General features: G+C 37.8%; 1 protein-coding gene across 1 annotated transcript in view; it reads right to left on the reverse strand.

Moving 5' to 3' along the window:
* Positions 1-2112: 2112 nt before the first annotated feature.
* LOC138708698 (uncharacterized) overlaps positions 2113-27232 on the reverse strand; it is a 115591-nt gene continuing 90471 nt past the window's right edge. Inside the window, exons 7-8 of the mRNA XM_069838798.1 lie at positions 25444-25695; positions 2113-2400 (exon numbers count right to left, since the gene is read on the reverse strand). Coding sequence (XP_069694899.1) covers positions 2381-2400; positions 25444-25695 — 272 coding nt within the window. The 3' untranslated portion in view covers positions 2113-2380. The remainder of the gene's footprint in view (positions 2401-25443; positions 25696-27232) is intronic.

The raw sequence follows: 27232 nt of genomic DNA on the forward strand, positions 1-27232 counted from the left end.
GAAGATACTACGTTCTTCGTCTTATGTAGCAACAAATTATTTCCTTTAAACTGTGTAAATAGAAATAGTTAATTAATTTGATAATTATAAATTTGTTGACTCCAAATGAGAGGTCCAGATATCATTTATTTGTGTACAAAAAAATGAGAAAGATTCACTGAATTATCTCTGAGATATTTAAAATTTTGTGAAAGGTCACAATCTGCAGCAGCGCTAGTGTGGGAGCCCCCTCAATGTGGAAAGAGGTAACAATTTATTGATAGATGCAGAAATACTTTAACATCTAGAAAGCATGTGTCATCTTGCTTGTTAAAATCTGCAAAACCGAAATATTTTGTCTTTAGTAAAAGTTTTCTTAGCAATGTGTACACTAAGTACTTCCCTGGTCAGTGGCGAGTCTTAACATAAAACTTTCAATATCTCCGAAACGGATCGTTTGTTGACCGAGATCTTTTTGCTTGCACTACTGCTTAATCCTTACATTTTTTCCCACCACTTCTATATGGGCTATTCCATCTCAAACCGACCGAAATATAGAGAAACTTGACCTTGCAATTTTTGAATACAATGAAACTTTTTCTGTCCGTAGACAACTGTGATACAATGCTTTTTGCAAAGTTTGAGACATCAGAACTTCATAGTGCTTAAATTAAAAATATTTAAATTTATCGTATTTTCATAAAATTGGCAACTTTAAACTGTTGTGGCTCCGAAACCCTTTCACCCAATGATCAAAATCATGGTTTATTTTGATGCTGAAAAGTTAAAGTTTATATTGACATGTAAACAGTTTTTCTTACTTTTTATGGAAATGGAGAAATTTAGATTTTTCTTCATTAAGACGCCTTTGTCCACGAAAAAATATTTTTAAAATATATGGTTAGATTCCGCATTGAAAGTACAAATAAACACATATTTTTTTACTGGTGCACCGTTGATAAGAAAGTATTGAAAATATCAAATAAAGAAAATAAATAGTACGCGCGTGAACTAACCAGCTGACTGTGAGGCGGGAGCTAGCCTAGGCAAGCAACGCCAGGAGAAAAACACGTGATGTTTCGTCTAGTAGCGCATAGCTGGGCTAGTTTTATCATAGGTTTTCATAAACACAGGAATAAAAAGACGCCCAACGCTCGCTTATCTTCATCTCTCGGCCAGTGCGAGCGGTACTGCGCCGTTCAAGTCTAGGCGTGTGAAAATAATCTATTTAATACCCTCGAAACTTATTGCCGAGCCACTAAGCAAACAATGCCGAATCCCTCTTAATAATGCAAGGTTTTTTCTCAATATTTTTTACATTTTTACAAATGGGCAAAAAGCCTAAAAGTAAGTAAAATCAGATTATCTGTCTCTCTGTGTACAATAAAAATAAGGATTACTTCTTATCATAACCTACCAAATGTCAGCTTCAAAATGAGCTCTCGTTCAATGTTCTGCAGTAAATGGTTCCATAGTTCTGAGCGCTTAAAGAGGCTTGTTTTTCTAAAATGCGCTAAATTTGTCGCTCAACAATACGAAAACCGTTTGACTTTCGATAGTATATTTTTTAAAATGCACTCTCCTCAGCACTTTGTATAAATAGGGAAAAAATTAGGGTATAAAAATGCGAGGGTTTTTACTGATCGATTTCATATGGAATAGCCCATATACATCCTAACGACATTGTGGCGTACGAACAAAACCCTCTTCAGAAGCAGAGTTACGTTTGATCATCAACTGTAATTCGTCGCTGATTTTAGAATCGACAGAATCTTGCTTCAACTTCTAACGCATAAATGAAAATATGCTCTCTTTGTATCCTTGCTGTTACAGGGAAGGTAACTCTATTGGTTTATTAGTCCACATTTACTACAACTGTTTGCATTCTCATTTCCTGTACTGTGGGACATGAATGCTGATCTCCGTCAAGACCATCATATGTATTTTTATAGATATTGAATAACTCCTACAATTAAAAGAGACAAAGTCCACCAGACTAGCCAACCGTACTAATTAGGACTTTGTATTTGGAAGACAATATTTTATTTGAAGCACTTTTCGATCAAACTCAGCAACGACCTTACTTCGCACATGATTGTGAGCATCAATGCAATATAATACTGATAAGAGAAATACACACAAAATGAAAATTGTTTTATTATCAAAACATTTACATGTTACTATCACGTTGTTAGAATACTGAAGAGACGCACAATGCTGTGTAACTGATCACATTCAATCTAGTGACGTCACCGTTGCACACGACATCATCACAAAGTGTGAATATCTTTTATAATGCAAATCCATGCTGACAGTCTGAAGCTGGTGATAAGGTCTGTAGTAAGTACGAGGGGAGAACACATCCAGTTGTGCTGTTGATCAGCGGCGGCTCGTGCTCTCCCTACGGCGCCATCGGACACCCTGCAATGAAGATGATTCGTATGAGTGACTTCAAATCTCGTGTCATTCCATTAGAAGGGCACATTATTGTTATTATTACCACCGGCAAGGATTGATCTCGTATGACCGTTTTGTTTTCAAGGAAATATATCTGCAGTGCTCGGGACAAGTGACACAAGTCAGTTTCCACAAACATTTTTTGATAATTTATTGACAACTTACGGAACATCTGCTCGCTTGGAAAAAAATACATAAGTATTCCTCCCATTACAATAATTCATACAGAAAAAATCAAATCGACATAAACCAGTGTAAGTTGACAATAAATTATCAAACAAGGTTTGTGGAAACTGACTTATGTCACTTTTCCCGAGCACTTATGTTCTAATTTGATCTCATAATGACAACGAAAATGTTGGTGTTAATAATAATAATAATAGTAATAATAATAATAATAATAATAATAATAATAATAATAATAATAATATATTGCTACTTATAAATTAGTCATTTAACAACGCTGTATCAACTGCGAGGTTATCTAGCGTCGATGGACTGTCTCCATGGATTATCTTCTAATAGAATGCGAGGATATGAAACTACAGCAGTAGGAGTTGATATTATATCCCTTAGACTTCAAGCAAATTTATGAGCAATTTTCTTTAGTAATAATGATGATGATAATAATAATAATGATAATAATAATCATCATCATGAATTTATATTATGTCCCTCCGTCTTCAAGGAAATTTGAGCAATTTTCTCTAAGAATCTAACGATGATGAGAACGACGACGATTCATGCTCGAATGTGGAATCTTATAGTCTACCCCTGATTCAGACCAATTTCCTGATGTGTCCTTGTGTTGTACTGACAAGATCAGGTTGTCTCGCTGTTTATTCTTATTTCATATTGCTTCAAAATCTTCACAGGTTTGCACAAAAACAGATTAATGGACAATCATGGAATTTTGTATGTAGCGGAGTTGCTAATCTCCCATCCGGGCGCCTCCCCAGGTGACGAATAGGGGCATGCTCACCAGATATGGCGGGTACCGGGAAAATAAAATCCCCGGGGTGAACCAAAACCAGCAGCTGCTGCCTTGTGGTTTGATATCGGTTTATCAAAGGTTAGAGATAGAAAACCTCGATAAACAAGCTTTCTGGTCCTCCAGGCTGAGGGGTTGACCGTAGGGCCAACAACTCACTTCGTTAAAATGAAAATGTTCAGAAACAATCACAAAAAGCCTCGGAGGGGATGAAACAATCAAGACGACAACGGCATACGAACACTGCGATATGGATACAAGAAGTGAGAGAAGATGGCCGCATAGAAATGGAACAGAATTTGCAATAAAAATACTTATGAGTACGGTGATAAAATTTGACCCAATAGACGACAGATTTTGCTACATTCGATTAAAAGGAAAATTTTCAAACATATCTAATATCCTTTTATGATCCAACTGAAGAGTGCGTAGAAGAAGAGAAAGGCAATTTCTATGTGAACATTTGTAATGTCAACTGCCAAAATATGATGCGAAGATTTTATTATCAAGTTCAAATGCGAAAATAGAGAAAGAAGACTTGTAGCATCCATGTGTTGGCGAAGAGAGTCTGCATGGCTCTGCCAGTGGAAGTGGAGTGAGGTTAATAAGTTTTGGTAACTCCTGCGGTTTAAAAGTAATGAGAATCCACCAAGTAACATGGGATTCGGAATCAGATTGACCAAGTACTCGTAATGTCAGAAGTGGAGAATGTGGATCTAATCATAGCTAAAGTTAAACAAAGATTCAGATGGAATAAAGTTCCCAGAACTAATATAGAAGACAATATAAAATTTCAATATGAGTTAGGATTAAAAAAAAAGATTTAACCTGGTGGAAAATGTAAATGATGAAGAAAACATTGATCCAAACCACATATGGAATTCCATAAAAGACACACTGTCAAAGATATAGCTGAAGAACAACTAAGGGAACAAAATTTACTGACAAAGGAGAAAGGATAGATAGTTCGTAATACGCATTGAAATCTAGAGATTTTTGTTAGAACTCGATATTTCTATACCTTCCCTTTGACATATGTACAGTGGTACATTCTGCAAAGCCCGTCACTTGTTTGCGGAAGGGACAATGGCCATTCCATTCAGTGTTGCCACGAAGGTAAAAATCAACCTGCAGCAATTCGACGGTATCCTGAGCGAATATATCCTGTGATCATATCTGAGCACAAAGTCACTTTCTGGACAACATCAGAGAATGAATAATTTCAAGGAAAAATTGTTCCGGGCCAGGATCGATCCCGGGACCCTTCGCTTAGCGCGCGAACGCTCTACCGACTGAGCTACTCCAGGAACTATACACGACACCGTCACAATTTTTCCTTTTATATCCACACAACTCACATGAGCTGACAAGACGCCAGAACTCAACTGTGAGTGCACACAATTCTGTGCGACTTAAATTGTGGCTTTCTGTTAACGAACCTCCAGCAACGAATGTATTATGCAAATCTGGCTTTCAGGTAGTAGCTCCCTGTAAAGCAGGTTTGAATAATTTCAAGGAAATATTGTTCCGGGGCCGGGTATCGATCCCGGGACCCTTCGCTTAGCACACGAATGCTCTCCTGACTGAGCAACCCCAGGAACTATACACGACACAGTCACAGTTTTTCCTTGAAATTATTCAAACCTGCTTTACAGGGAGCTACTACCTGAAAGCCAGATTTGCATAACAGCAGAGAATTTTTGCAAGTCTCACAAAACTAACTATCGTGGGTACCATGTATAGATAGGTATTCAGAAATATTGGTCCTTTGCAAACAATTGAAGGCAGTGGACAGACGGTAAAATAATCAGAGGTAAGATAAGTGTACACACCGATTTTCCTGTAATTCTTCTTTGAAGATGAGTTCTACTTCGTAACAACCAGTCCGTTAAAGGACAGAGCGTATTGGTTGTCTAAAAATCGAGTTTGTCACATCTTGCACTCACAGTTTTCGAAGTATTAAAATATGGACGTAGGAAATACAATAAGTGAGATGTTTTAAAATTGTCAGCATGTTGACGTGTCACGTGCCACTAATAATAATGTTAATCGTAGATTGGCTGTCATGCTGTATTTAGTTGAATTGAACTCCTCTTAGTATATTACGAGAGAGAGTCAAAAAGTGACCTTAATAATTGTTTTATTATTTGACTACAAACACTACAACGTAGGATAACAGGAACACTTGCATTGAACGTAGTGGGGACTATGTTGAAAAGTGATGAAGTGTTTGTAGTCTTATTATACATATTCAATTAATAAAGCAATTATCAAGGTTACTTTTTGACTCTCCCTCGTATATTCTGTTCCATTTTGACTATACGTCTGTTTAAGAGAGAAGCTTAATTTCACAACACGAGTGGCGTTGGGTTGGCACCCCTGCTGTGGGGATGATGTGCGCCGCAGCCGCAAGCAACACTTCAATTATTGAGAGTCACAGAGGGAGGCTTGGACAGGTGTGCTCGATTGCGAGTGGTCCAGTGAAGCTTTGATAACCACGGCGCAATGTTTGCTATTGGGGTTCTCTGCGAGGCTCGTCACAAGTTCTATTGGTCATTCGACTACAATACAAACAAAATGGGGGGGTTGGGCGAAGGGCTAACAACCCATCACCGTAAAAAAACAGCTTGTTATGAACCTTAAAATAAGAGACGTAGATGGGAAGATGATATTAAAATGGATTTGAGGGAGGTGGGATATGATAACAGAGAATGGATTAATCTTGCTCAGGATAGGGACCAATGGCGGGCTTATGTGAGGGCGGCAATGAACCTCCGGGTTCCTTAAAAGCCAGCAAGTAATAATAATAATAATAATAATAATAATAATAATAATAATAATAATAATAATAAGAGAAGGAAATTATCAATTAAAAACAAAGTTATTGAACAAGTAAACACATTCTATCTAAGAAGTTCAGGGTGCTATTCATAGACATTTCGCTAGCCCGGGTTACGAGCGTGCTAAACAGGATTCATATCATTTCATATCGCTAACACTGGTTTATGAATACGAAAAACGTTAGTTCGCTGATCATCCACCGAAAGCCCGCGCTAAGAATGTCTATGAATACGGCCCTATGTCTTTTATGAACATTAAAACGACATTAACAATAACATTTCAAAGTTTTTAAACGTTTAGGAATGTATTGGCAATGTTTTCAAATGAAACAAAGCAGGAATAAAAATTATCCAACACACTACTCTTTCTTGTGCTATTGTAATGTGGTTAAAATGTCTGACTATAGATCCAGAGGTCTCTGGTTCGATTCCCAGAAAAATATTCAGAGTAGGAACGGAATGTTACGCCTTCTTTGGTCGTCAGTGTAATATGGAAGTTTATTGTTCCTATCACAAGAGCTGTTTCTGCAGATAATAATGCCGAATTATAAGGGAAGGTGCATTAACCGGAGTTCGTGGTCGGAAGAATCTATGAAAAGTGCTGTTAAGCAGGTCTTAACAGACATCCCAGAAGCTCAGGAGGGCACAGCTGAACTACGTGCTGACAACACATCTAGACCAGCTGTAGATGAACAAACTCCTGTACAAGTCTCAGAAGAACGAAATGCTCCTTCAAATTCCAGGTCAAACGTCCATGTTTTTTAAAGTTCCACCACACCATCAAACAGAAGCTCTAGGCCTGCAGATGAAAGCGCCAAAACATCATTCGACCAAGACTATGCCAGTTGTTAATATTGTGAAGAAGCTTTCACCTCTCTCAGATGCCAATAAGAGAAGGAGCGAAACTCAGAAAAGGAAAGCTCAGAGAAGCGAAATTTTAACATCTCCATTCAAGTTCTTGAAGAAAAGATCATTCAAAATCAACTACCGTTACCATGACCATCAGGAGATGGTTGTAATTTGGAGTTCATAATTTAACTGTGAACTGTGTGTGTTCTCTGCTGAACCTGTATGAGAAATATCCCCTTACTGAACTGCAGTGTGACATAGAACATCCAAGCCGTAATATTTATATTAATTTATTGATCTGCAGACCACTGACGTACAAATATGGACGATCACCGACAGAATGTGTATCAACAGCCAGATAGATCTCCTCAAATGTCGATTTTAAGAAATTTCTGGAAGCTGATTTTTGTATTTATCTCTGGCAGCTGAATTTTTCTGTTCAGCTTTTCCTTTACAGTGTCTACGTACTTTGGACGACTTTTTAAGGGTGAATATTGACATGATGACTTTGGAAAGTTCCTTTGTTAACCACATCTGCGGTATTTTCCGGCTGCAAATCTACGCTCCTGGTTTCACGAAAATAACTCTTCCACCTAAGGGAGTAGCATGTTCCGTAGATATACTTTTCGCAGTTTATGAGCGTCTCTGTCCGTGTGTATAATAATAATAATAATAATAATAATAATAATAATAATAATAATAATAATAATGGAAATCGATAGTAAATTAAATATAATTGTATATTCAGCGCCACGCAAACATAGAAATGTGTATTGAGGAACGCGACAGTACCCATTTGATGAATACTAGATATATCCTTCCATTTCCGTAAATTTCGTACGTCGCAATTAATCTAAAGGCTGTTAAAGACTTAAAATACACAATGTGAGCGTCGGAGCAAGCTCGACAGAGAGAGAGCGCGCTCAGTGAGACAGAATATGGAAAGCGCTAATTTATTGCATACCCTCTGACAAGTGCTGGGATCAAGCAGATATGCATAATCCGCGCTTGAATTGCAAGCTGCAGGAAGCCTCTTTTATGTGATGTGTAAACGCAGCACATGATTCAATATTGGGTCAGCTTCGAGTTCTAGCTTCCCAACAGCATTTTCTCATTATCACGCTTCTTTCTATAGAAAGGATAGGCTTACATTGCTGTGACGAAAGGCAGCTGCATTATCAACAAAGACTCGTGTGGTCTCTTATTTGCAGCTCGACGCTCCGTTCTTTTTCCCGAATGTCTTTCAGGCTGTTTTTCTCCTTCCATGCTCATCAGTTGGCGAAATGACTTCAAAATCTTAATCTCTAATCTTTTACCACAGTCAGTCTCTTCAGCATTTATCCCGTGCCTATTTTCTCGATCTGTTGCTTGGTCACTCTTGTACTGCGTCTCAAGGCATTTTCACAGCCAATAGGCTATTCTCTTTCTGCAATTTTCAGTCTTTAGTCATACTTCAATTCTTTGGCTCAAGATAGATTCAACTAACATTTTATTAACATATTTTGTGTATGTTTTTTTTCAAAGACGTTTGTCTCACCGTATTGACGCGTCTTGCAGTTCTATTGCTATACACTATTTATTCGAGAACTATTATTATCTGAAATAAAATGGACAAATGCGGTATAAATAACTTTAATACAACTCCACATCTACGTAGTTTTGAAAACATTAGCCCATCAGAAAGCACATTTAATTCACAAGAAACCATTAATTTCTTCCAGTAGTTCATAATTTACTTTTTATGTAACGAATGAATTTGTTGAATTCATAAAAAAAACACGGATCCATACTCAGCGAAAGGAAACGTATTATTTTCATGTTCAGTCATGAAACTTTCAAGTGATAAAAACAAGAAAGTCTGATAACGCTTTTTTCCTTCGTGGATATTTTCATAGAAGATTGCAAATGTTACTACATTTATTGTATTGAATTTTGAGGGAGAACAATTAACTTTTACGACATTTAATCCAGGATGTTGTAGAATGAGTGAACTTACAACACATACAGTGACATATTACCAAAAAAGTGCTTTCCATACTACATTCCTTAAACAGCATTCGAAAATTCCTTCCACTATCACTCAAGAAAATACTAGTGGAAACATCAGTAATGCCCCACTTCGATTATTGTGATTTTCTACTGACTGACCTCAGTGTCAACCAGTCGCAAAAATTACAACGTGTTCATAATTCTTGTGTTCGCTTCGTCTGCGATGTCCGTCGCGCTGACCACATTACCCCATCCTTCCAAACTCTAAACTGGCTACGGCTTAACGAACGTAGAAATTTTCATTCTCTTGTTCTCCTTTTCCAAGTCCTTCACACCTCTACACCTACCTACCTTGCCTCCCGTTTCAGTTACCTGTCATCATATCATAATCTCTTCACACGCACGCAAAATAGCCGCATACTAGCCATACCAACACATAAGACATCATCGTATTCATCATCATACACAATCTCGCTCTCGGGCTTGTGGAATACCCTACCCAGTGACATCAGAGACTGTCGGAATTTAGTAGCGTTCAAAAGCAAACTTATTAAGCATTTTCTTACTGCGTAGAGTAGGTTTAATTTGTACTTAATCAATAAAAGAAATGCTTCTCTCTTCTTAACTTTTACAATAAACTGTCTAGCTTTTATTAATCAGTTAATCTTTTAGTACTTTGATTTTTATTGTATTTGTAAATTTAATATTAATTGTAATTATAATTTTTGTGACATTTAGATTAGATTTTATTTAATAATAACATACACATAAAAACGTTACATTAAAATACCCCGAAAGAGCAAAGCTCGTGTTCGGGGACAGTTGTAATTGTATTCTTAATATTGTAGTTGTAATCCCCTGGTAGAGGGGAAGAGAAGGCCTGATGGCCTTATCTCTACCAGGATAAATAAATAACTAGTGCAGTTACAGTATTTGTGAAATTAACTCCTCAGACTGCTAGTTGCCTGATGTTAGTCGTAATATTTCATTTGACGCTAATTAGTCAACCAAATCGTCGAGGATTTTGTCCGCTGAATGGACCGTTACAATGCGAACAAGTGATTTTTCAAAAGTTGTAGCCTATGCTGATCGCAGCCCACACGCAACTGACTAATCAATACGACACCGCGCCATATTAGTTTCTAAGATACTTCGGTTTCAGTTACATTATCTTCGTCAGTCGCCTGTGCCTTTGACCCATTCAGTCGTCAGCTTGTTCTCTCGTGTCCCTCAAGTCACAGTCATGTTTCAATTTAAATATTGTTATAGAATTTCAAGTTATTGATTTCCCAGAATGTTGTCTCATCAGATGAAGTACGGTACTCTATTATTGAGGGGTCACTACGGCAAGTCGCCTTGGTGGTTTGCGATGTCTGCGGACTCGACCTCGATAGCGGTCGGAGTTATCTGTGGTGGACAAAGCAGAGGTTGTCAGGATTTTCTTGCAGTTCTCCCCTTTTCCCACGTCATTCCACGAATACTTTCCACAATTTTTCTTTCATTATCACCTCCGTTTCGAAAAAATATGGCAACTCCTATGTTTGTGTGATGTCGGAGCCGCCGTCCGTCGCAATAGATCAAGGATCGGCAAAAATGTCATCGTGATCACTAGCAATAGTGACGTCGCAGTAAACTGTCTTTGCCTCACCCCCTCCCCTTCAACTCCAGTTCATAGGCATCTACCAGTGGCGGGCTATCTGATTAGATATAGATTGCTTCTTTCTCAAAACCAACGACGTCTGTTCGGAAACGCGTGTTGAAGGAAGAATGGGAGGAACCGTATTTGTTGTGCTCATGGTGACAATGTAGACGGCTCTTGTGTTCTAAAATTTATAATAGGCACTTATCAATCAAACATCTAGCGACATTACGGCACGTCATAAGATTATCACGAAATCATAGGTAAGCGTGAACATATCTAATGTAATTGTAAACGGAAATGTATACAGTAGAAAATAAGTACAGGGTAAATTAGGGTCTGTTGGACAGTCGGGCATGTTGGACACTTTGTACTTCAACGTGTTACCTCGCCACTTGTGGGCACCACTTTCTGCTAGAAGTCAATGACGGAAGTAACCCCACACGTGGCTACTTTCGTCATTGACTTCCACCAGAAAGTGCTGCCCACAAGTGGCGAGGTAACACGTTGAAGTACAGAGTGTCCAACATGCCCGACTGTACAACAGACCCTAATTTACCCTAAATATAATTTTCTTTTCGTAGGGCTGAACGGGGCGAAGCAATTATATGATGAAAATATATGCAATCTTTTTGCATGAAAATTATACGATGAAAGAGTAATGGAACGGAGAAAAATTCTCTCCGGCGCCGGGATTTGAACCCGGGTTTTCACCTCTACGTGCTGACGCTTTATCCACTAAGCCACACCGGATTCTACCCCGGCGTCGGACAGAATCGTCTCAGTTTTAAGTTCCAACTCTTGGGTTCCCTCTAGTGGCCGCCCTCTGCACTACGTCATAGGTATCTATGAACCTAGGACCGAAGTCCACACATGTGCTGAGGTGCACTCGTAATGAGTGACTAGTTGGCCGGGATCCGACGGAATAAGCGCCGTCTTAAATCACAAAGTGATTTACGCATATTATATATATTATTTCAATGTACCGAAGTACATATGATATTTCCATGCAGATATTCTGCGTCATCATACGATGAAAGAGTAATGGAACGGAGAGAAATTCTCTCCGGCGCCGGGATTTGAACCCGGGTTTTCAGCTCTACGTGCTGACACTTTATCCACTAGAGGAAACCCAAGAGTTGGAACTTAAAACTGAGACGATTCTGTCCGACGCCGGGGTAGAATCCGGTGTGGCTTAGTGGATAAAGCGTCAGCACGTTGAGCTGAAAACCCGGGTTCAAATCCCGGTGCCAGAGAGAATTTTTCTCCGTTCCATTACTCTTTCATCGTATGATGACGCAGAATATCTGCATGGAAATATATGTACTTCGGTACATTAAAATAATATATATCTGAAAATTATATCCAGTGAATATTCGTGTAATGTAATTCGAATTTTTTGCAAGGATCAGCATAACAAAATATAATAATAATAATAATAATAATAATAATAATAATAATAATAATAATAATAATAATAATGGTAGGTCGTTCATATATTTTTCAACAGAGAAAACTGTTTAGAATACAAGTGCCTCAAATTCATGAAACATTTTAGTAATGTTCTTAAATGTGGTAACGGAACATAAGACTTTAGCCTGAACCATGTTACATACGGCAAGGACTTACGATTATGTTTCGGCGGACATTTTGCTACATGGCGAAAAATATATACACACAAATAATTTTGAAGACATCACCATCGTGTGACTGAAAGTCTGCGTGAATTATTCTTTTCTGGGTTGGAAGTAATTGTTCATTGTTTTGCTCTGGCGCCAAGTGTAGAGTTTCTTTGTGTTTGTCTGGACATAGACCTGTAAACCTGTTGAAGTCGGTATCGTGGGAATGTGATGATAAACTATGGCATTCAGTCCACAGGATCTTGGCGGCGAATCGCGTGAACTCACAACTACTTTCGTCAGAGCATTACAATGACAAATGGTTACCTTGTGAACTATGTTATTGCCACACAAGCAGATGTTAACATGTCCGTCATGAGGTGCATGTACTGTCACAACTCGCTCAGTGAACTTTAGTTGCCTCCTACTTGCGGCGTCTGTGATGTGTATAATTTTTAACGAGGGGAAAAGCGACGAAATATTGACGGTGAGAAGGAAGACCCCGAGAACAACTGAGGTGTCATAATTTTTCACTGGAATATTCAATATACCGAACTCCAGACCCCAGTCCCTTTCATTGTAAGCGTACTTTACGACTGTACATAATTTGTGACAATATAATAATAATAATAATAATAATAATAATAATAATAATAATAATAATTCTTTATTTATACTGGCAGAGTTAAGGCCATAGGGCCTTCTCTTATACTCTACCAGGTCACAAAGTATACAAGCAGTTAAAATTTAACAAAAAGTTAAAGAACAGAATACTAACATATTACAAAAAATAATAATAATAGCATAATAAAATCGACACTAAACAACATGAAAATAATACCATAATAGAAAAAAAAGAAAGTAAAATACATTGGAATATAGTGAAAGCAACTCATTTAGTACAAATGGTTAATATGGAAAACGTAAGGAAGAATATATCAAAATGGAATGTAATAAAATAATAATAAAAAAGAAAAGAAATACGAAAATTAAATAAAATTCACAATAAAAAGGATATAAGAATAAATTCATCTGCTGATCAAGAGAACAAAAAAGGGGAAAAGAAGGGGAAAAAATATATATATATATCGCAGAGAAAAGGACTTATAATTGAAAGGAATCTGAATTAAAGAAGTGCAATTTTAGTTTATTTTTGAAACTAGACAATGTCCGACAATCTCTGACATGTTGTGGTAGAGAGTTCCAGAGATGAGCTGCAGAGACGGTGAAAGATGAAGAGTAGGAGGATGTTCTGTGTTTAGGAATGGAGAGTGTGATATGGTGTTGTGAGCGAGTATCTATTTCGTGATATGAGGACAAATGTTGAAAACGAGAAGCTAGGTAGCTAGGGTTAGAGGTTTGAAGAATATTGAAGAGTAAAGTGAGAGAGTGAATAGCTCTTCGCTCTTTGAGACGGACCCAGGACTGCATATTTAGTGAAGGTGTGATACGGTCAGATCTACGGGCGTTGCAAATAAATCGAACGCATGCATTATGAACACGCTGTAGTCTGTCATGATTGTTCTGAGGAATACAGATGAAAGCTATGTGTCGAACCAAGACTTTTCGTCACTGTCGAGATTTATCACAGTTTGTAAGTTCCTCACTGTTTCTTGGTCATGCGACCGCATTATAATATGACGTACGCCCTCTACTTTTAAGTTTTTATCTGTTGAAAAATTAAATAATTTATCTTCTAATTCGGGGTGAAAGGAATGTAGCTATCCCCATCTATATATCTCTCAGCAGTAATTTTCAATCTGTCCGAGTTTCTCGGTTCAAGTAATAGATTTTCCTCGTCGAATTTTCCTGGGCGTTCTTTGAATAGATTCCATTTTCGGAAGTATTATAGCCGTTTCTCTTGAAAGATGTTGCTGGGTAATATATAATGGAGACCTTGCCTTTGTGCTAGCTGCTTTTTTCATCTATTCCAAGCCTCTGCTGCCTCAATTCTTCTCGTAAGGACCGTGACCAGAACGCTCGCTCCGTCCTTCAGCAATGTTTTATTTATTAAGGGATGTGCGGTAGTCACGTACTACGAGCAAAATGGTAGAGTACCATTTCTTTGTACCCAGCGCTTTCTTTGCATACACTCTTCGTAAATAAATTCATCGCCGTCACATTTAGGATTAGTTAACGTGATTTTATTAATTCACAAATTTAATTTAGAAAAGGAAAGTAAGTCATTATTGTAATTATGGTAAAATATTCCACGAAAAAATTAAAAAAACACACACACACACAAAAATTGTTCTGTAAATTGAGTAAGTGCAGAAACCATTGAACAGTTTTATTATTTCGAGAGTTACGAAATAATTAAAAAACGCAGCGCAACAGCCCATTAAGAGCACATGCCTCAGCAGAGGTGAACGATCATCCAACTATAACAGAGGTATCGTGTGATTAGTGTGATGATCCTCCCAGCCGTTATAGCTGGCTTTCGTAACCGGATTTCGCTACCTATCGTAGCTCCTAAAATGCATCCCGATATTGGGTGGATACTGACCCCATACACTGGCCAAATTTAATGAAAAAGTATTCCCTCATGAAGACTCGAACCAATGCGCATTTCGTAACGCGAGTCCTGGCAGGACGCCACGGCGAGGAACTACGAAATAATACCTTGTACAAATTTCTCTGTAACAAAAGTTCATTATGAATACTAGAGTCTCTCGACGACAATGTAGCTTGTGACGAACCGTGCATGGCGAGTAATTCAATGCGAATGGTCCAGATCCCATTCTGTGACTCAAGGAAACAAAATTTGAGGGATGCGGTACCATGTCCAGCTTTCCGCACACCTGAATTCCTGTGTATGTTGAACTTGAGTATGTCAGCAACTGAGACATAGCAAGCTGCCATGACACACACACACACATTGTCAACAGCATTGTGCATCCGTACGGTGCAAGATCATGATCAGTTAATGGATGAAATGGGTCGCCAGCAGCGTCTCCGAAGCAATTGTCCAATTTGCTTCAATGGACAGACGTATGGGTATGACTACTGAATCAGGTTTATTGTCCGAAGGTAATATTCAGGAGGTCGTAGAATGCAGAGAGTGGCACAACTTATCTGAAAGGTGATGATTGTGTAGTGCACTGATGCTAGCCAGCCGCGTCTAACTTAAACGAATAGGCCAGGGTTGCCAGATAAAGGAATCGCAACCGTCGTATCAACTTATGAAAATTGTCGTACTTCAGCATAAAATTGTCGCACATTTCTCAACTTCCTAATAAATGTATATAATTCTAGCCACCGCTGTGTAATAATGGCTAGTATGTCTGACTGTGAACCATTCTAATCCTGGTTGAGATAAGTTACCTGGTTGAGGTTGTTTTCGGGGGTTTCCCTCAACCCATTAAAAGCAAATGCTGGGTAACTTTCGGCGCTGGACTCATTTCGCCGGCATTGTCACCTTCATATCATTGAAGTCAGATAACCACCGCAGTTGATAAAGAATCATAAAATAACCTATCTATGTCTAGCAGTTAATTTCAGTTCCAAATTTTAAGAATTTATTACTAATTATTGTTCACATCCACAATGACACAGGATTGATACAAATCACCACTCATTTCTTCATCATCAACACTATTATCGCCGTAAAGCGTGCACGATGACGCTTGGTTAGAATCAACTTTGTTGTATTTAAAGTCGGCAGAAATTTGATCTTTGGCCGGCGCGGCGGCAGATATTTTAATATCTATCAATGCGGCGCACAGTGGTCTAGAATGCAAATTTAGCGGACATACTAATAACTTTTCAGCTACCTGACAGATTTTTATGAAATTGTACACAGTAGTTACAGGTAGCATATATGTTCTGTATGCAAGCTCTGATTACGTTCGTATAAGGGGAACTACCCCTTATAGGGGGCCCAATTAAACAAAATTAGTAACTTTTCTCCTAACAGATTTTTATGAAATTTTACAAAGTAGTTACAGGTAGCATGTATGTTTTGTATACAAGCTCTGATTACGTTCGTATAAGGGGAACTACCCCTTATAGGGGGCCCAATTAAACAAAATTAGTAACTTTTCTCCTAACAGATTTTTATGAAATTTTACAAAGTAGTTACAGGTAGCATGTATGTTTTGTATACAAGCTCTGATTACGTTCGTATAAGGGGAACTACCCCTTATAGGGGGCGCAATTAAACAAAATTAGTAACTTTTCTCCTAACAGATTTTTATGAAATTTTACAAAGTAGTTACAGGTAGCATGTATGTTTTGTATACAAGCTCTGATTACGTTCGTATAAGGGGAACTACCCCTTATAGGGGGCGCAATTAAACAAAATTAGTAACTTTTCTCCTAACAGATTTTTATGAAATTTTACAAAGTAGTTACAGGTAGCATGTATGTTTTGTATACAAGCTCTGATTACGTTCGTATAAGGGGAACTACCCCTTATAGGGGGCCCAATTAAACAAAATTAGTAACTTTTCTCCTAACAGATTTTTATGAAATTTTACAAAGTAGTTACAGGTAGCATGTATGTTTTGTATACAAGCTCTGATTACGTTCGTACAAGGGGAACTACCCCTTATAGGGGGCGCAATTAAACAAAATTAGTAACTTTTCTCCTAACAGATTTTTATGAAATTTTACAGAGCAGTTACAGGTAGCATATATGTTTTGTATACAAGCTCTGATTGCGTTCGTATAAAGGGAATTACCCCTTATAGGGGGCGCAATTAGACAAAATTAGTAACTTTTCTCCTAACAGATTTTTATGAAATTTTACAAAGTAGTTACAGGTAGCATATATGTTTTGTATACAAGCTCTGATTACGTTCGTATAAGGGGAACTACCCCTTATAGGGGGCGCAATTAAACAAAATTAGTAACTTTTCTCCTAACAGATTTTTATGAAATTTTACAAAGTAGTTACAGGTAGCATGTATGTTTTGTATACAAGCTCTGATTACGTTCGTATAAGGGGAACTACCCCTTATAGGGGGCCCAATTAAACAAAATTAGTAACTTTTCTCCTAACAGATTTTTATGAAATTTTACAAAGTAGTTACAGGTAGCATGTATGTTTTGTATACAAGCTCTGATTACGTTCGTACAAGGGGAACTACCCCTTATAGGGGGCGCAATTAAACAAAATTAGTAACTTTTCTCCTAACAGATTTTTATGAAATTTTACAGAGCAGTTACAGGTAGCATATATGTTTTGTATACAAGCTCTGATTGCGTTCGTATAAGGGGAATTACCCCTTATAGGGGGCGCAATTAGACAAAATTAGTAACTTTTCTCATATTTAACAGATTTTTATGAAATTTTACAAAGCAGTTACAGGTAGCATATATGTTTTGTATACAAGCTCTGATTGCGTTCGTATAAGGGGAATTACCCCTTATAGGGGGCGCAATTAGACAAAATTAGTAACATTTCTCCTAACAGATTTTTATGAAATTTTACAAAGTAGTTACAGATAGCATGTATGTTTTGTATACAAGCTCTCATTACGTTGGTCTAAGTGTAACTACCCCTTATAAGGGGACGCAATTAAACAAAATTAGTAACTTTTGTCCATCTAACACATTTTTATGAAATTTTATACAGTAGTTACACTTAGTACATTTGTTTTGTGTACAAACTCTGTTTACGTTGGTATGAGCAGAAGTGCCCCTTACAGGGGGATGCATTTAGACAAAATCTTATGGGGGGGGGGAATGTAACATTTTAGGTACTGTTGCACCTTTTGGACACTCGGAAAGCTTATTTGGTACATAATTAACAAGCTGTCATCTTGAATTCCCTGAATTATACTGCGGAAGCAGATTCGGTTCACAGATATTGAAATAACTGCAACCGAGAAAAATTGCACTACTGCACCTCGAAAGAATAGTGCTCATGAATTATTACTTCCGCAAATCTGCGCACCTTAAGACTAGAAGTGAAAAAAAATCATTTTTGGACGAACCAAAGGGTTTTTTTTTTCTCTCTACCTTAGCAAAATCTGCACTCAAAGGTTATATTTATATTTTGTCCCGTATCCATTCATGCTAATTTTACATACTATAATAATATTAAATGTAACACAAACAAACAGTGTTACATACCCAAAGAACTACTTGACATGTTGATACCAAGTATGAAGGGAATCGACCACTTACAACAGAGTTACAGAACAAAGAAAACAGTAGACTCGCGGCGCTTGCTGAGTAAGAATGCTGGGTGGCGAAATGTGGCATGTTACCGGCTTCTTATCTCGCTATGCAGCCACCTCCGCTGATTAAGATTATCAATTCAGTGTTACTCAGTTATATAGGAAAAATAATTTAAGGGTTTAATTTGATTTTTTTACATGTCATTTTTCTCCATTTGTCCTCCTAAATATGGATTTTAGACCACTGTGCGGCGGCTGAAAATTATATCAAATTAATTCATCTACAGTCGACTCAAACCCGACACCTATATAATGTCGGCGCGTTTAGACTTATCAATGCTACTGCGATAATATTTCATTGATAAAAGACTTTATTTGTCGAACAGACAAGGAAGTTAATAAAATTAAACCTGTATTACTTTGATATAACCGCGCCGTATACGTGGAACCTAGAGCTCAAGGTGACAAATATGACTTGCACGGGAAGCATAGTTACCAGATCGAGTTTCAAACCATTTTATCCCCTTAAAGCAGGTTTCTTTCGGATTAGTCAAGAACATACTGAGTGAAGAAATCTTGTCTAAAAGGGAATAATTAACCATCAGTTTTATTTCAATAATTATAAACCAACATAATAAGTTCCAAAATAATTGTTTCCCTTCACTAAATAGTCGTACAAAATTACGTACGACATAGAGTTCGGTCGTACCTCGTACAATTCGTCAAAATAGTCGTATGCGTACGACTACAGTCGTACATATGGCAACCCTGGAATAGGCCGTCTGATGTGGACACGTAATGAAGGACTGAGCATGTGCAGTATGTTATAACTGGAGCTTTGAAAATTCAAGTGGCCCAAATTTTGTTCCTGGGCTGTACTACAACAAAGAGACGTTGAATACTGTAATTGAAAACGTGTAGTAATGAATGAATTAATAGGAACCCGTGCCATGTAGCAGTAAATCGCGTGAAAGCTGTGTTGCTAGGAGAGGGCCTGTCATGAAGTGGGAGGCTAATTTTGACGTTCAGAACAGTCCGGCTGTGAGATGCTGTACTGCTTCCCAAGCTTCTCTTCCTTCTATTTGACTCGTGCCAATGTGAACATATTACAGTATATTCAGTGTTGTACAGTCAGAGCACACAACATTGTGCAATTGACAAAGTCGATAAAAAGTAAACAACAAAACAATAAAATTAATTCAAAAACTCTCAACAACGTTGACATTAAAAAACTCATTAATTTCATAAAATGGCTTGTTGATTAACCAACCAGAGACAAGTCTGCTAAAAGACTTCCTTTCCAGATTAGAAAGATATCTCGGAAATTTATTTGCTATTTTTAAAGATATAATAAAATAATTATTCATTGTTTTAGTCAGCCTACACTTAGGTATGTCAAAAAGGTCACGGTTTCTGGTGTTGTATATATGAACATCATTCCTATGAGTCAACATGTGTGAATTTTCTTTGACGAAATTTAGGGCTTGATAAATATACAGTGATGTTACTGTCATAATTTTTTCATTTACAAATAACGGTCTGCAATGTGCCTTCATTGATGAAGTAGTTATAATTCTAATAGCTTTTTTTGTAACATAAGTACCTTATTAGTATGAGAACTATTACCCCATAAAAGTAGTCCATAAGGAAGTATACTATGAAAATAAGAAAAATAGACAACTCTAATGTAATTCTTCGGAACATACATTTTCAAATTTCGCAGAAGAAATATTACTCTTGACAATTTTTTACCAACAGACTCAACATGGTCTGCCCAAGTAATACCAAGAAGTTTAAAATTATTATTTTCCATGACTGTACTACTAAACAACAAAGATGCAGTTTTACTTTCATTTAAAAGAAATTTATTAGAACTAAACCATTTCTTGGCTTTATTAAAAACGGAATTACTAAGAGGCGAACTGTGTTGTGGTAGGCAGTGACTGCTGAAGTCTCTGGAATCGAAAATGAGGTGAAACGAAGACATACACGCTGTCGGCGATCTCCGCACAATTTATTGTCACCTCCACTGAGATACTAGAACTGCCAGACAAGTGAACTGCGAATTCGTTTCAGAGTGAGAAGACGACGGGGGACAGACAAGAACCCATCAGTGGCAGGCAGCCTCCGGCTCGTACAATGCGTCGCCCAGTTCGGGAATGAAACCCACAGCGCCATGCTTGTTTGAATATTGCATTTTTGTTAAAAGCGGAGAGCATGAGTCTGTGGCAAGAGTAGTAATTAATGAAGCGATATTCCTAAATTAGCTCCATGTACAGCATTATTTTTATCCACTAAGGTTTACTCACGTGTCTGTTATCGCTTTAATATCGCAGAACTCGGGATTAAAAATCAAGCGAGTGATGATCTCGATGCGCGTAGTGAGGAAAGGTCGCGACATTGGACGTGGTCACACAGGTTGGTTGGTTGGTTTATAGCTAAACTACGAGTATCAGGCCTAATAGTAGCATCTTTTTTTTAGCGCTTTTTTACCTTTACTGGATTTTTTTAATTAAGCAAATAAAACTAATATAAGGACATCATTCCATTTTTACTAACATTTTTAATATCGACCTGGCTATATCTTTGGATTAAAGGTCTAGAACCGGAAACACCGCCTGCTCCCCCTTCCAAGACTGGAGTTCGATGATACTGCCGTAAAATACAAACAAATCACTTTACTAGGTATAGGAGGGAAGAAAAGTAGTTCATCCATTTATGTAAACTAGGAAATATCGCAGTTTTGAGTTCGATAATTTTCATCAGGTTTTTGTTTAATCAAAATACAGTACTGTGTTAACAATGAGTGTTTTTACTCACGAATTGAGCTATCCATTCGGACGTATTCATTATGCAGTATATATTGTACTGTTACAGCACATTAGCGTACAATATAGAGAATGAAGTTAAATTGAAAAATAATCATAAAATGGATATTTAAACACATTTTTGAAAATGGTGGCCGTTCATTTCGATACAGGCTTCAGCTCTTTTGTGCATATTATCGCACTATACTAATTCCAATTGCCAGTTTCGTCCTTCGTACGAGTAACTCATGTTGAAATAATTGTATACCTACTCTATAAAAGAGTACCTGACGTACTGTAAATTCAATCTTCACTTCTGCCCGATCCGAAAAGACAAAATTACTCAGAAATGCTATCTACTGTCCGTTCAAATGGTTTTGTCGCAGGGTCGTAGAAAGGGGGGGGGGAAATCACGTGACAATTAATTACTTAACGAGGCCCTTTTATTTAAGTTATTTTAAACAGTTGTATAATATTACATAGACGTCCAATTCCTAACAGAAATTAATGTTTTCAGAAAAGAGTTAAGACAGCCCAGCTACTAGACTTTACAGAGGGGCGAACAGAAGCAGGTGGGGGAAATCGGGATGCGACGTAAGCAAACGGACGACAGTACCTGTGCGAAAATATGATTCAATATTGAAAGCTCTTTCGTAACTGGAAAACGTGAACATTTTTCTGGAACGCACTATACTCACTAACTCAGTACTACATACGCGGCCTCGGTTCAGTGTGGAGGACGCTTGGAGTTTACTAGTAGAAGGGTGGGAGTGAAGTACATTCAAAAACTCAGATACAATAAAAATTGAAGTAAAAATAAAATTATGTCCCTGTATAATAGTATACAATACTAAAGATGATTCACATGTACATTTCAAGCTAAACAATAACCTAACATAAACAGTATGCAGTACTGAAAACAATCTTACAAACATTTCAAGCATCCGCAGTCTTGTTACAGTAAACATTTGGATTTCACCGCGGGTCCCATACTTGGTGCGGGGAAACACATATTGTTCGCCAAAAGACGCCACAGTTATCGAACTCTGCATAAAAAATTGATTGGATTGACGCTGACGTCATCAACAGAAACCGGAACCGAGCGTATTTTTAGAATAGAATAGAATGTTTTATTTTCGCTGGCAGAGTTAAGGTCATAAGGCCTTCTCTTCCACTTAACCAGCCTTAATCAATACAATACATATTTAAATTACGAATATTTGCACTACACTTAAAAGATTCTCCAGCAATATTCTTCAGTTAAGTTTTAACGACTAGTGGACTACATATTTATTTAATTTTAGATAAAGCTATAAGATAAAGTAATAACTTAATTTATGAGTTAATTTAATTCAATGAATTATAATTAATTTGAGATAGCCAGTAAAATCATGAGACTTAATTTAATATAAGTTTACTAGAACTATGTTATAGGGAGAAAAAATATAAATCTAAAATAATTTTATATAATGAGAATACAGTATTAATATAATGAAATTTTGCCTTTGGAGGTTTTGTATTCTATTTAGAGAAATTAATGGTAATAATAAGAATGGACAGAAGTTAGTTTCATTATAAGTAACAAATATTAATCAGTAATTAATCTGTTAAGTAAGAATTTATGTAATTTTAACTTAAATGAAGTTATTGTCAAACAACCCCTTACACACGCCTTACTACGACAAACAGATTAGTATTAGCTGAAATCATATAAAATAGTAAATAAAGCAGTAGAAAAATGGTTAAATTAAGAAATAACTCCACTCATGTTCATTAAGGCCCGGCGCGTCACGTGATGTTGTCGTTATAGAACCTGAGTTGCGTGTACGAAACTGCCATAATATCATTCTTGTGTATCAGGAATGCTTCGAACTCTCATCTCCGTGAATATTTTAAAATCGATTTATCTCCGGACCACAATACGTCATTATTACACGAACCTATGATGAGAAAGTATTTACTTCACAACGTGAGGCCTATAAGTCGTGATGTCAGTTTCAAGATAGTACAATATAAATGCCATGAAGCTAATATCGTCATTGGAAATGTGCTAGTGTACTGTAATGGTTATTGATTAGTTTTATATACCAACAAATGTTTGTGTACAGTATATGTTACACGTGTTGTATAGCATACGGTTTATAATAAATGTCCTCCTAAAAATAACTCAAATAAAAAATCAAAACTTAAAAAAACAGCGAAAGAATTTCCCGGTACTAAAATAGTCTGCTTTGGTACGGAATCTTTTTTAAAATTATTCCAGGTATGGCTGACATCCTTCTAGAAGAATTTGTTTAGAGGCGCACCAATCTTCACTTCTCGTGTAGTAACTTTAATTACGAATACAGCTGACGTCCTTCCAGAAGGATGGGCTGTTTTTTTTAAAAACTGGATGACTGAAAAGTCTAAAACTACCTGGTAGCCCATATGTTACATTGCTTAATATTGTACGCATCTACCGACACTAACACCTATCTTCCCTCTCCATAGCCACGGCACTTGGTACGATCACAGAACAGGTCTGCCTACTCTACCATACATACTTATCTTTAAATATGTATGCCTGGTATTTCTCGAAAAAGTGGATTTTTAACATTTTTAGGCTATAGCTGTACTATAGCCTATTAATGAAGATCCTGTTGTTATTTTAATTTGCATATCACACATTATGTCTCTCACTTTGAGAGAGGAACATAGGTTAAGGGTGTTTGAGAATAAGGTGCTTAGGAAAATATTTGAGGCTAAGAGGGATGAAGTTACAGGAGAATGGAGAAAGTTACACAACACAGAACTGCACGCATTGTATTCTTCACCTGACATAATTAGGAACATTAAATCCAGACGTTTGACATGGGCAGGGCATGTAGCACGTATGGACGAATCCAGAAATGCATATAGAGTGTTAGTTGGGAGGCCGGAAGGGAAAAGACCTTTAAGAAGGCCGAGACGTAGGTGGGAAGATAATATTAAAATGGATTTGAGGGAGGTGGGATATGATGATAGAGAATGGATTAATCTTGCTCAGGATAGGGACCAATGGCGGGCTTATGTGAGGGCGGCAATGAACCTCCGGTTCCTTAAAAGCCAGTAAGTAAGTAAGTATATGTTACACATGTTGTATGAACATACAGTTTATAATAAATGTCCTCCTAAAAATAACTCAAAAATAAAAAATGAAAAACTTAAAAAAACAGCGAAAAAATTTCCCGGTACTAAAATACTCTGCTTTGGTAAGGAATCTTTTCTAAAATTATTCCGGGTACGGCTGACATCCTTCCAGAAGAATTTCTTTAGAGGCGCACCAATCTTCACTTCTCGTGTAGTTACTTTAATTACGAATACAGCTGACGTCCTTCCAGAAGGATGGGCTATTTTTTAAAAAAACTGGATGACTGAAAAGTCCATATGTTACATTGCTTAATATCGTACGCATCTACCGACACTAACACCTGTCTTCCCTCTCCATAGCCACGGCACTTAGTACGATCACAGAACAGGTCTGCCTACTCTACCATACATACTTATCTTTGAATAGCCTATGTAGTATATCTGGTATTTCTGAATTTTGTACATTTTTCTAGTTGTACTATATTAATGAAGATCCTGTTGTTATTTTAATTAGCATATCACACATTATGTCTCTCACTTTGAGAGAGGAATATAGGTTAAGTGTATTTAAGAATAAGGTGCTTAGGAAAATATTTGAGGCTAAGAGGGATGAAGTTACAGGAGAATGGAGAAAGTTACACAACACAGAACTGCAGACATTGTATTCTTCACCTGACATAACTAGGAACATTAAATCCAGACGTTTGAGATGGGCAGGACATGTAGCACGTATGGACGAATCCAGAAATGCATATAGAGTGTTAGTTGGGAGGCTGGAGGGGAAAAGACCTTTAGGAAGGCCGAGACGTAGGTGGGAAGATAATATTAAAATGGATTTGAGGGAGGTGGGGTATGATGATAGAGAATGGATTAAGCTTGCTCAGGATAGGGACCAATGGCGGGCTTATGTGAGGGCGGCAATGAACCTCCAGTAAGTATCACACATGCACGTTCAGTATTACCTACTGTATTAAATATGATTAAAAGCTTAACGTTGAATCCCCCCACACATAACACAACGTAGCATAACACAGACTTACTGCAGACGGAGCAGCGCGCCTCGTCGGAGCCGTCGCCGCAGCCGTCCCGCCCGGAGCACGCGATGGCGTCCGATCTGCAGCGGCCATTGGCGCAGCGGAACGGGCAGTAGCCGGACTTCCTGCGCTTGGTGCGCGCCTTGCAGGCGTCCCTGGGCTCGTCGCTGCCGTCCCTGCACGTCACCATCGCGTTGCAGAACTCGTACTCCGGCAGACACCGACCATCCGCGCACCGGAAAGTGCGCTCCGGGCAGCCTAGACAAAGCACTGCATTAGCGACCTCTTCGCTGACAAGCCGTTTAGCTTAGGGTCTCCAAACTTCCCACGCCCATGAACGCTCAAACGTATTCATGCCTGGAGTACCTGATAGTGACCCGGAGCCGCACTACCCCAGCATGGATAAATATATAATAGGATGCGAAGCTGCGGTCAGCACCATCTGGCGGCGGGGGGGGGGGCTGAAATAAGATGATCAGCGCTCAACGTCATAGGTGGTGAACATTAGAACTACGTGTTGGGTACATTACCCAGAGTTCTCTATTTATCCGTTCGAGATATTGCTCGAAGAGGCAAGATGGCATACAAAAACTTGCTAATAAGTGAACATAAAGTGATATTACGTGTGTGTATAAGCAGTGTATGTTAAACAGTGATGTTTATGGACGTTGTAAAATTAGTGTTGTTGAATGTATTGTAAAGTAATAGTAATATAATAAATTGAACTATCTAAGTAGTTCTTGCAGACTTTTCCATTGCGCTGTACAATAAATACCCAAAGAATACAATCCCAATTATCTAACCTTTTGCTTTACTTTTTTTTGTCTCTGTCTGGTTATATTTTAATCGGGTAGTGTAAAATAGATCGTCTCTTTTATCTTCCTGTTGGCTCCGGTAAGAATTTTCAGTATAAGCTGTTGTGAGGAATAAAAATATAAATGTTTTATCTTAAATTGGGTTAGTTTTGAATATCGATGAAGGTGGGAGGGAATACTTTCTGCACAGTTTAACATTTTCGTCACCAGATGCGCTGCTAAATGCATGGAGTAATTAGTTACTCTTTTCGCTACTTGGTGCGCTGCTAGATGTAATAACGCCCCTCCTCCAAACAGGTGGCAGCAAGATCAATTTCTACAACAGCGCCTCTAGTATGTGTTACGGGAAACTCAGTAAGTTTCGCATCCTATTATATATTCATCCATGACTCCAGCCTGTTTTAACTATTGCAGATGATAGATGAAATGAAGAGAAGGTAATTGGCGTAGGCTATCCCGGGAACGGAAACGACAACGAGAACGGAAATAATATGAATGCTCATATTTAAATATATGTATTTTAACAATATTTCCGTTCTTGTTGTCGTTGCCGCTTCCGGTTTATTGTGAACCACCTTACAACATCTGCTTTGTCCATCACAATTTCCATTACGTGCATCGAACCCTAGCACAGCGTTAACTGAATTACAAGCTATGTTTAAGTGTCAAGTGGGTACAATGGCAGTCGTTTAATAGGTTGTGTAAGTTCGCATCATGCCCCTGGATGTGTCACTGGATGTCCCAAAATGTGAAACCTTTGGTGACTCTCCGATCAGCGAAAGTGTTAAGTATTTCTGAAAATATTTTATATCAGCGTCGAAGCCAGTACAGCAGACCGACGTACTGTTTATAGCGCCGTAAAGCACACTTTTGTTTCTTTAACCCATTTTATTTTATATTCCTGCCACCTGAGGATTTCTTAAAATTCATTGTTAGCTTTCTGGCATCTCTTAGTGCTTTCTGGTTGTGCATGTTTATGG

The sequence above is a fragment of the Periplaneta americana genome, chromosome 11, assembly GCF_040183065.1.
Source record: "Periplaneta americana isolate PAMFEO1 chromosome 11, P.americana_PAMFEO1_priV1, whole genome shotgun sequence".
Lineage (NCBI taxonomy): Eukaryota > Metazoa > Arthropoda > Insecta > Blattodea > Blattidae > Periplaneta > Periplaneta americana.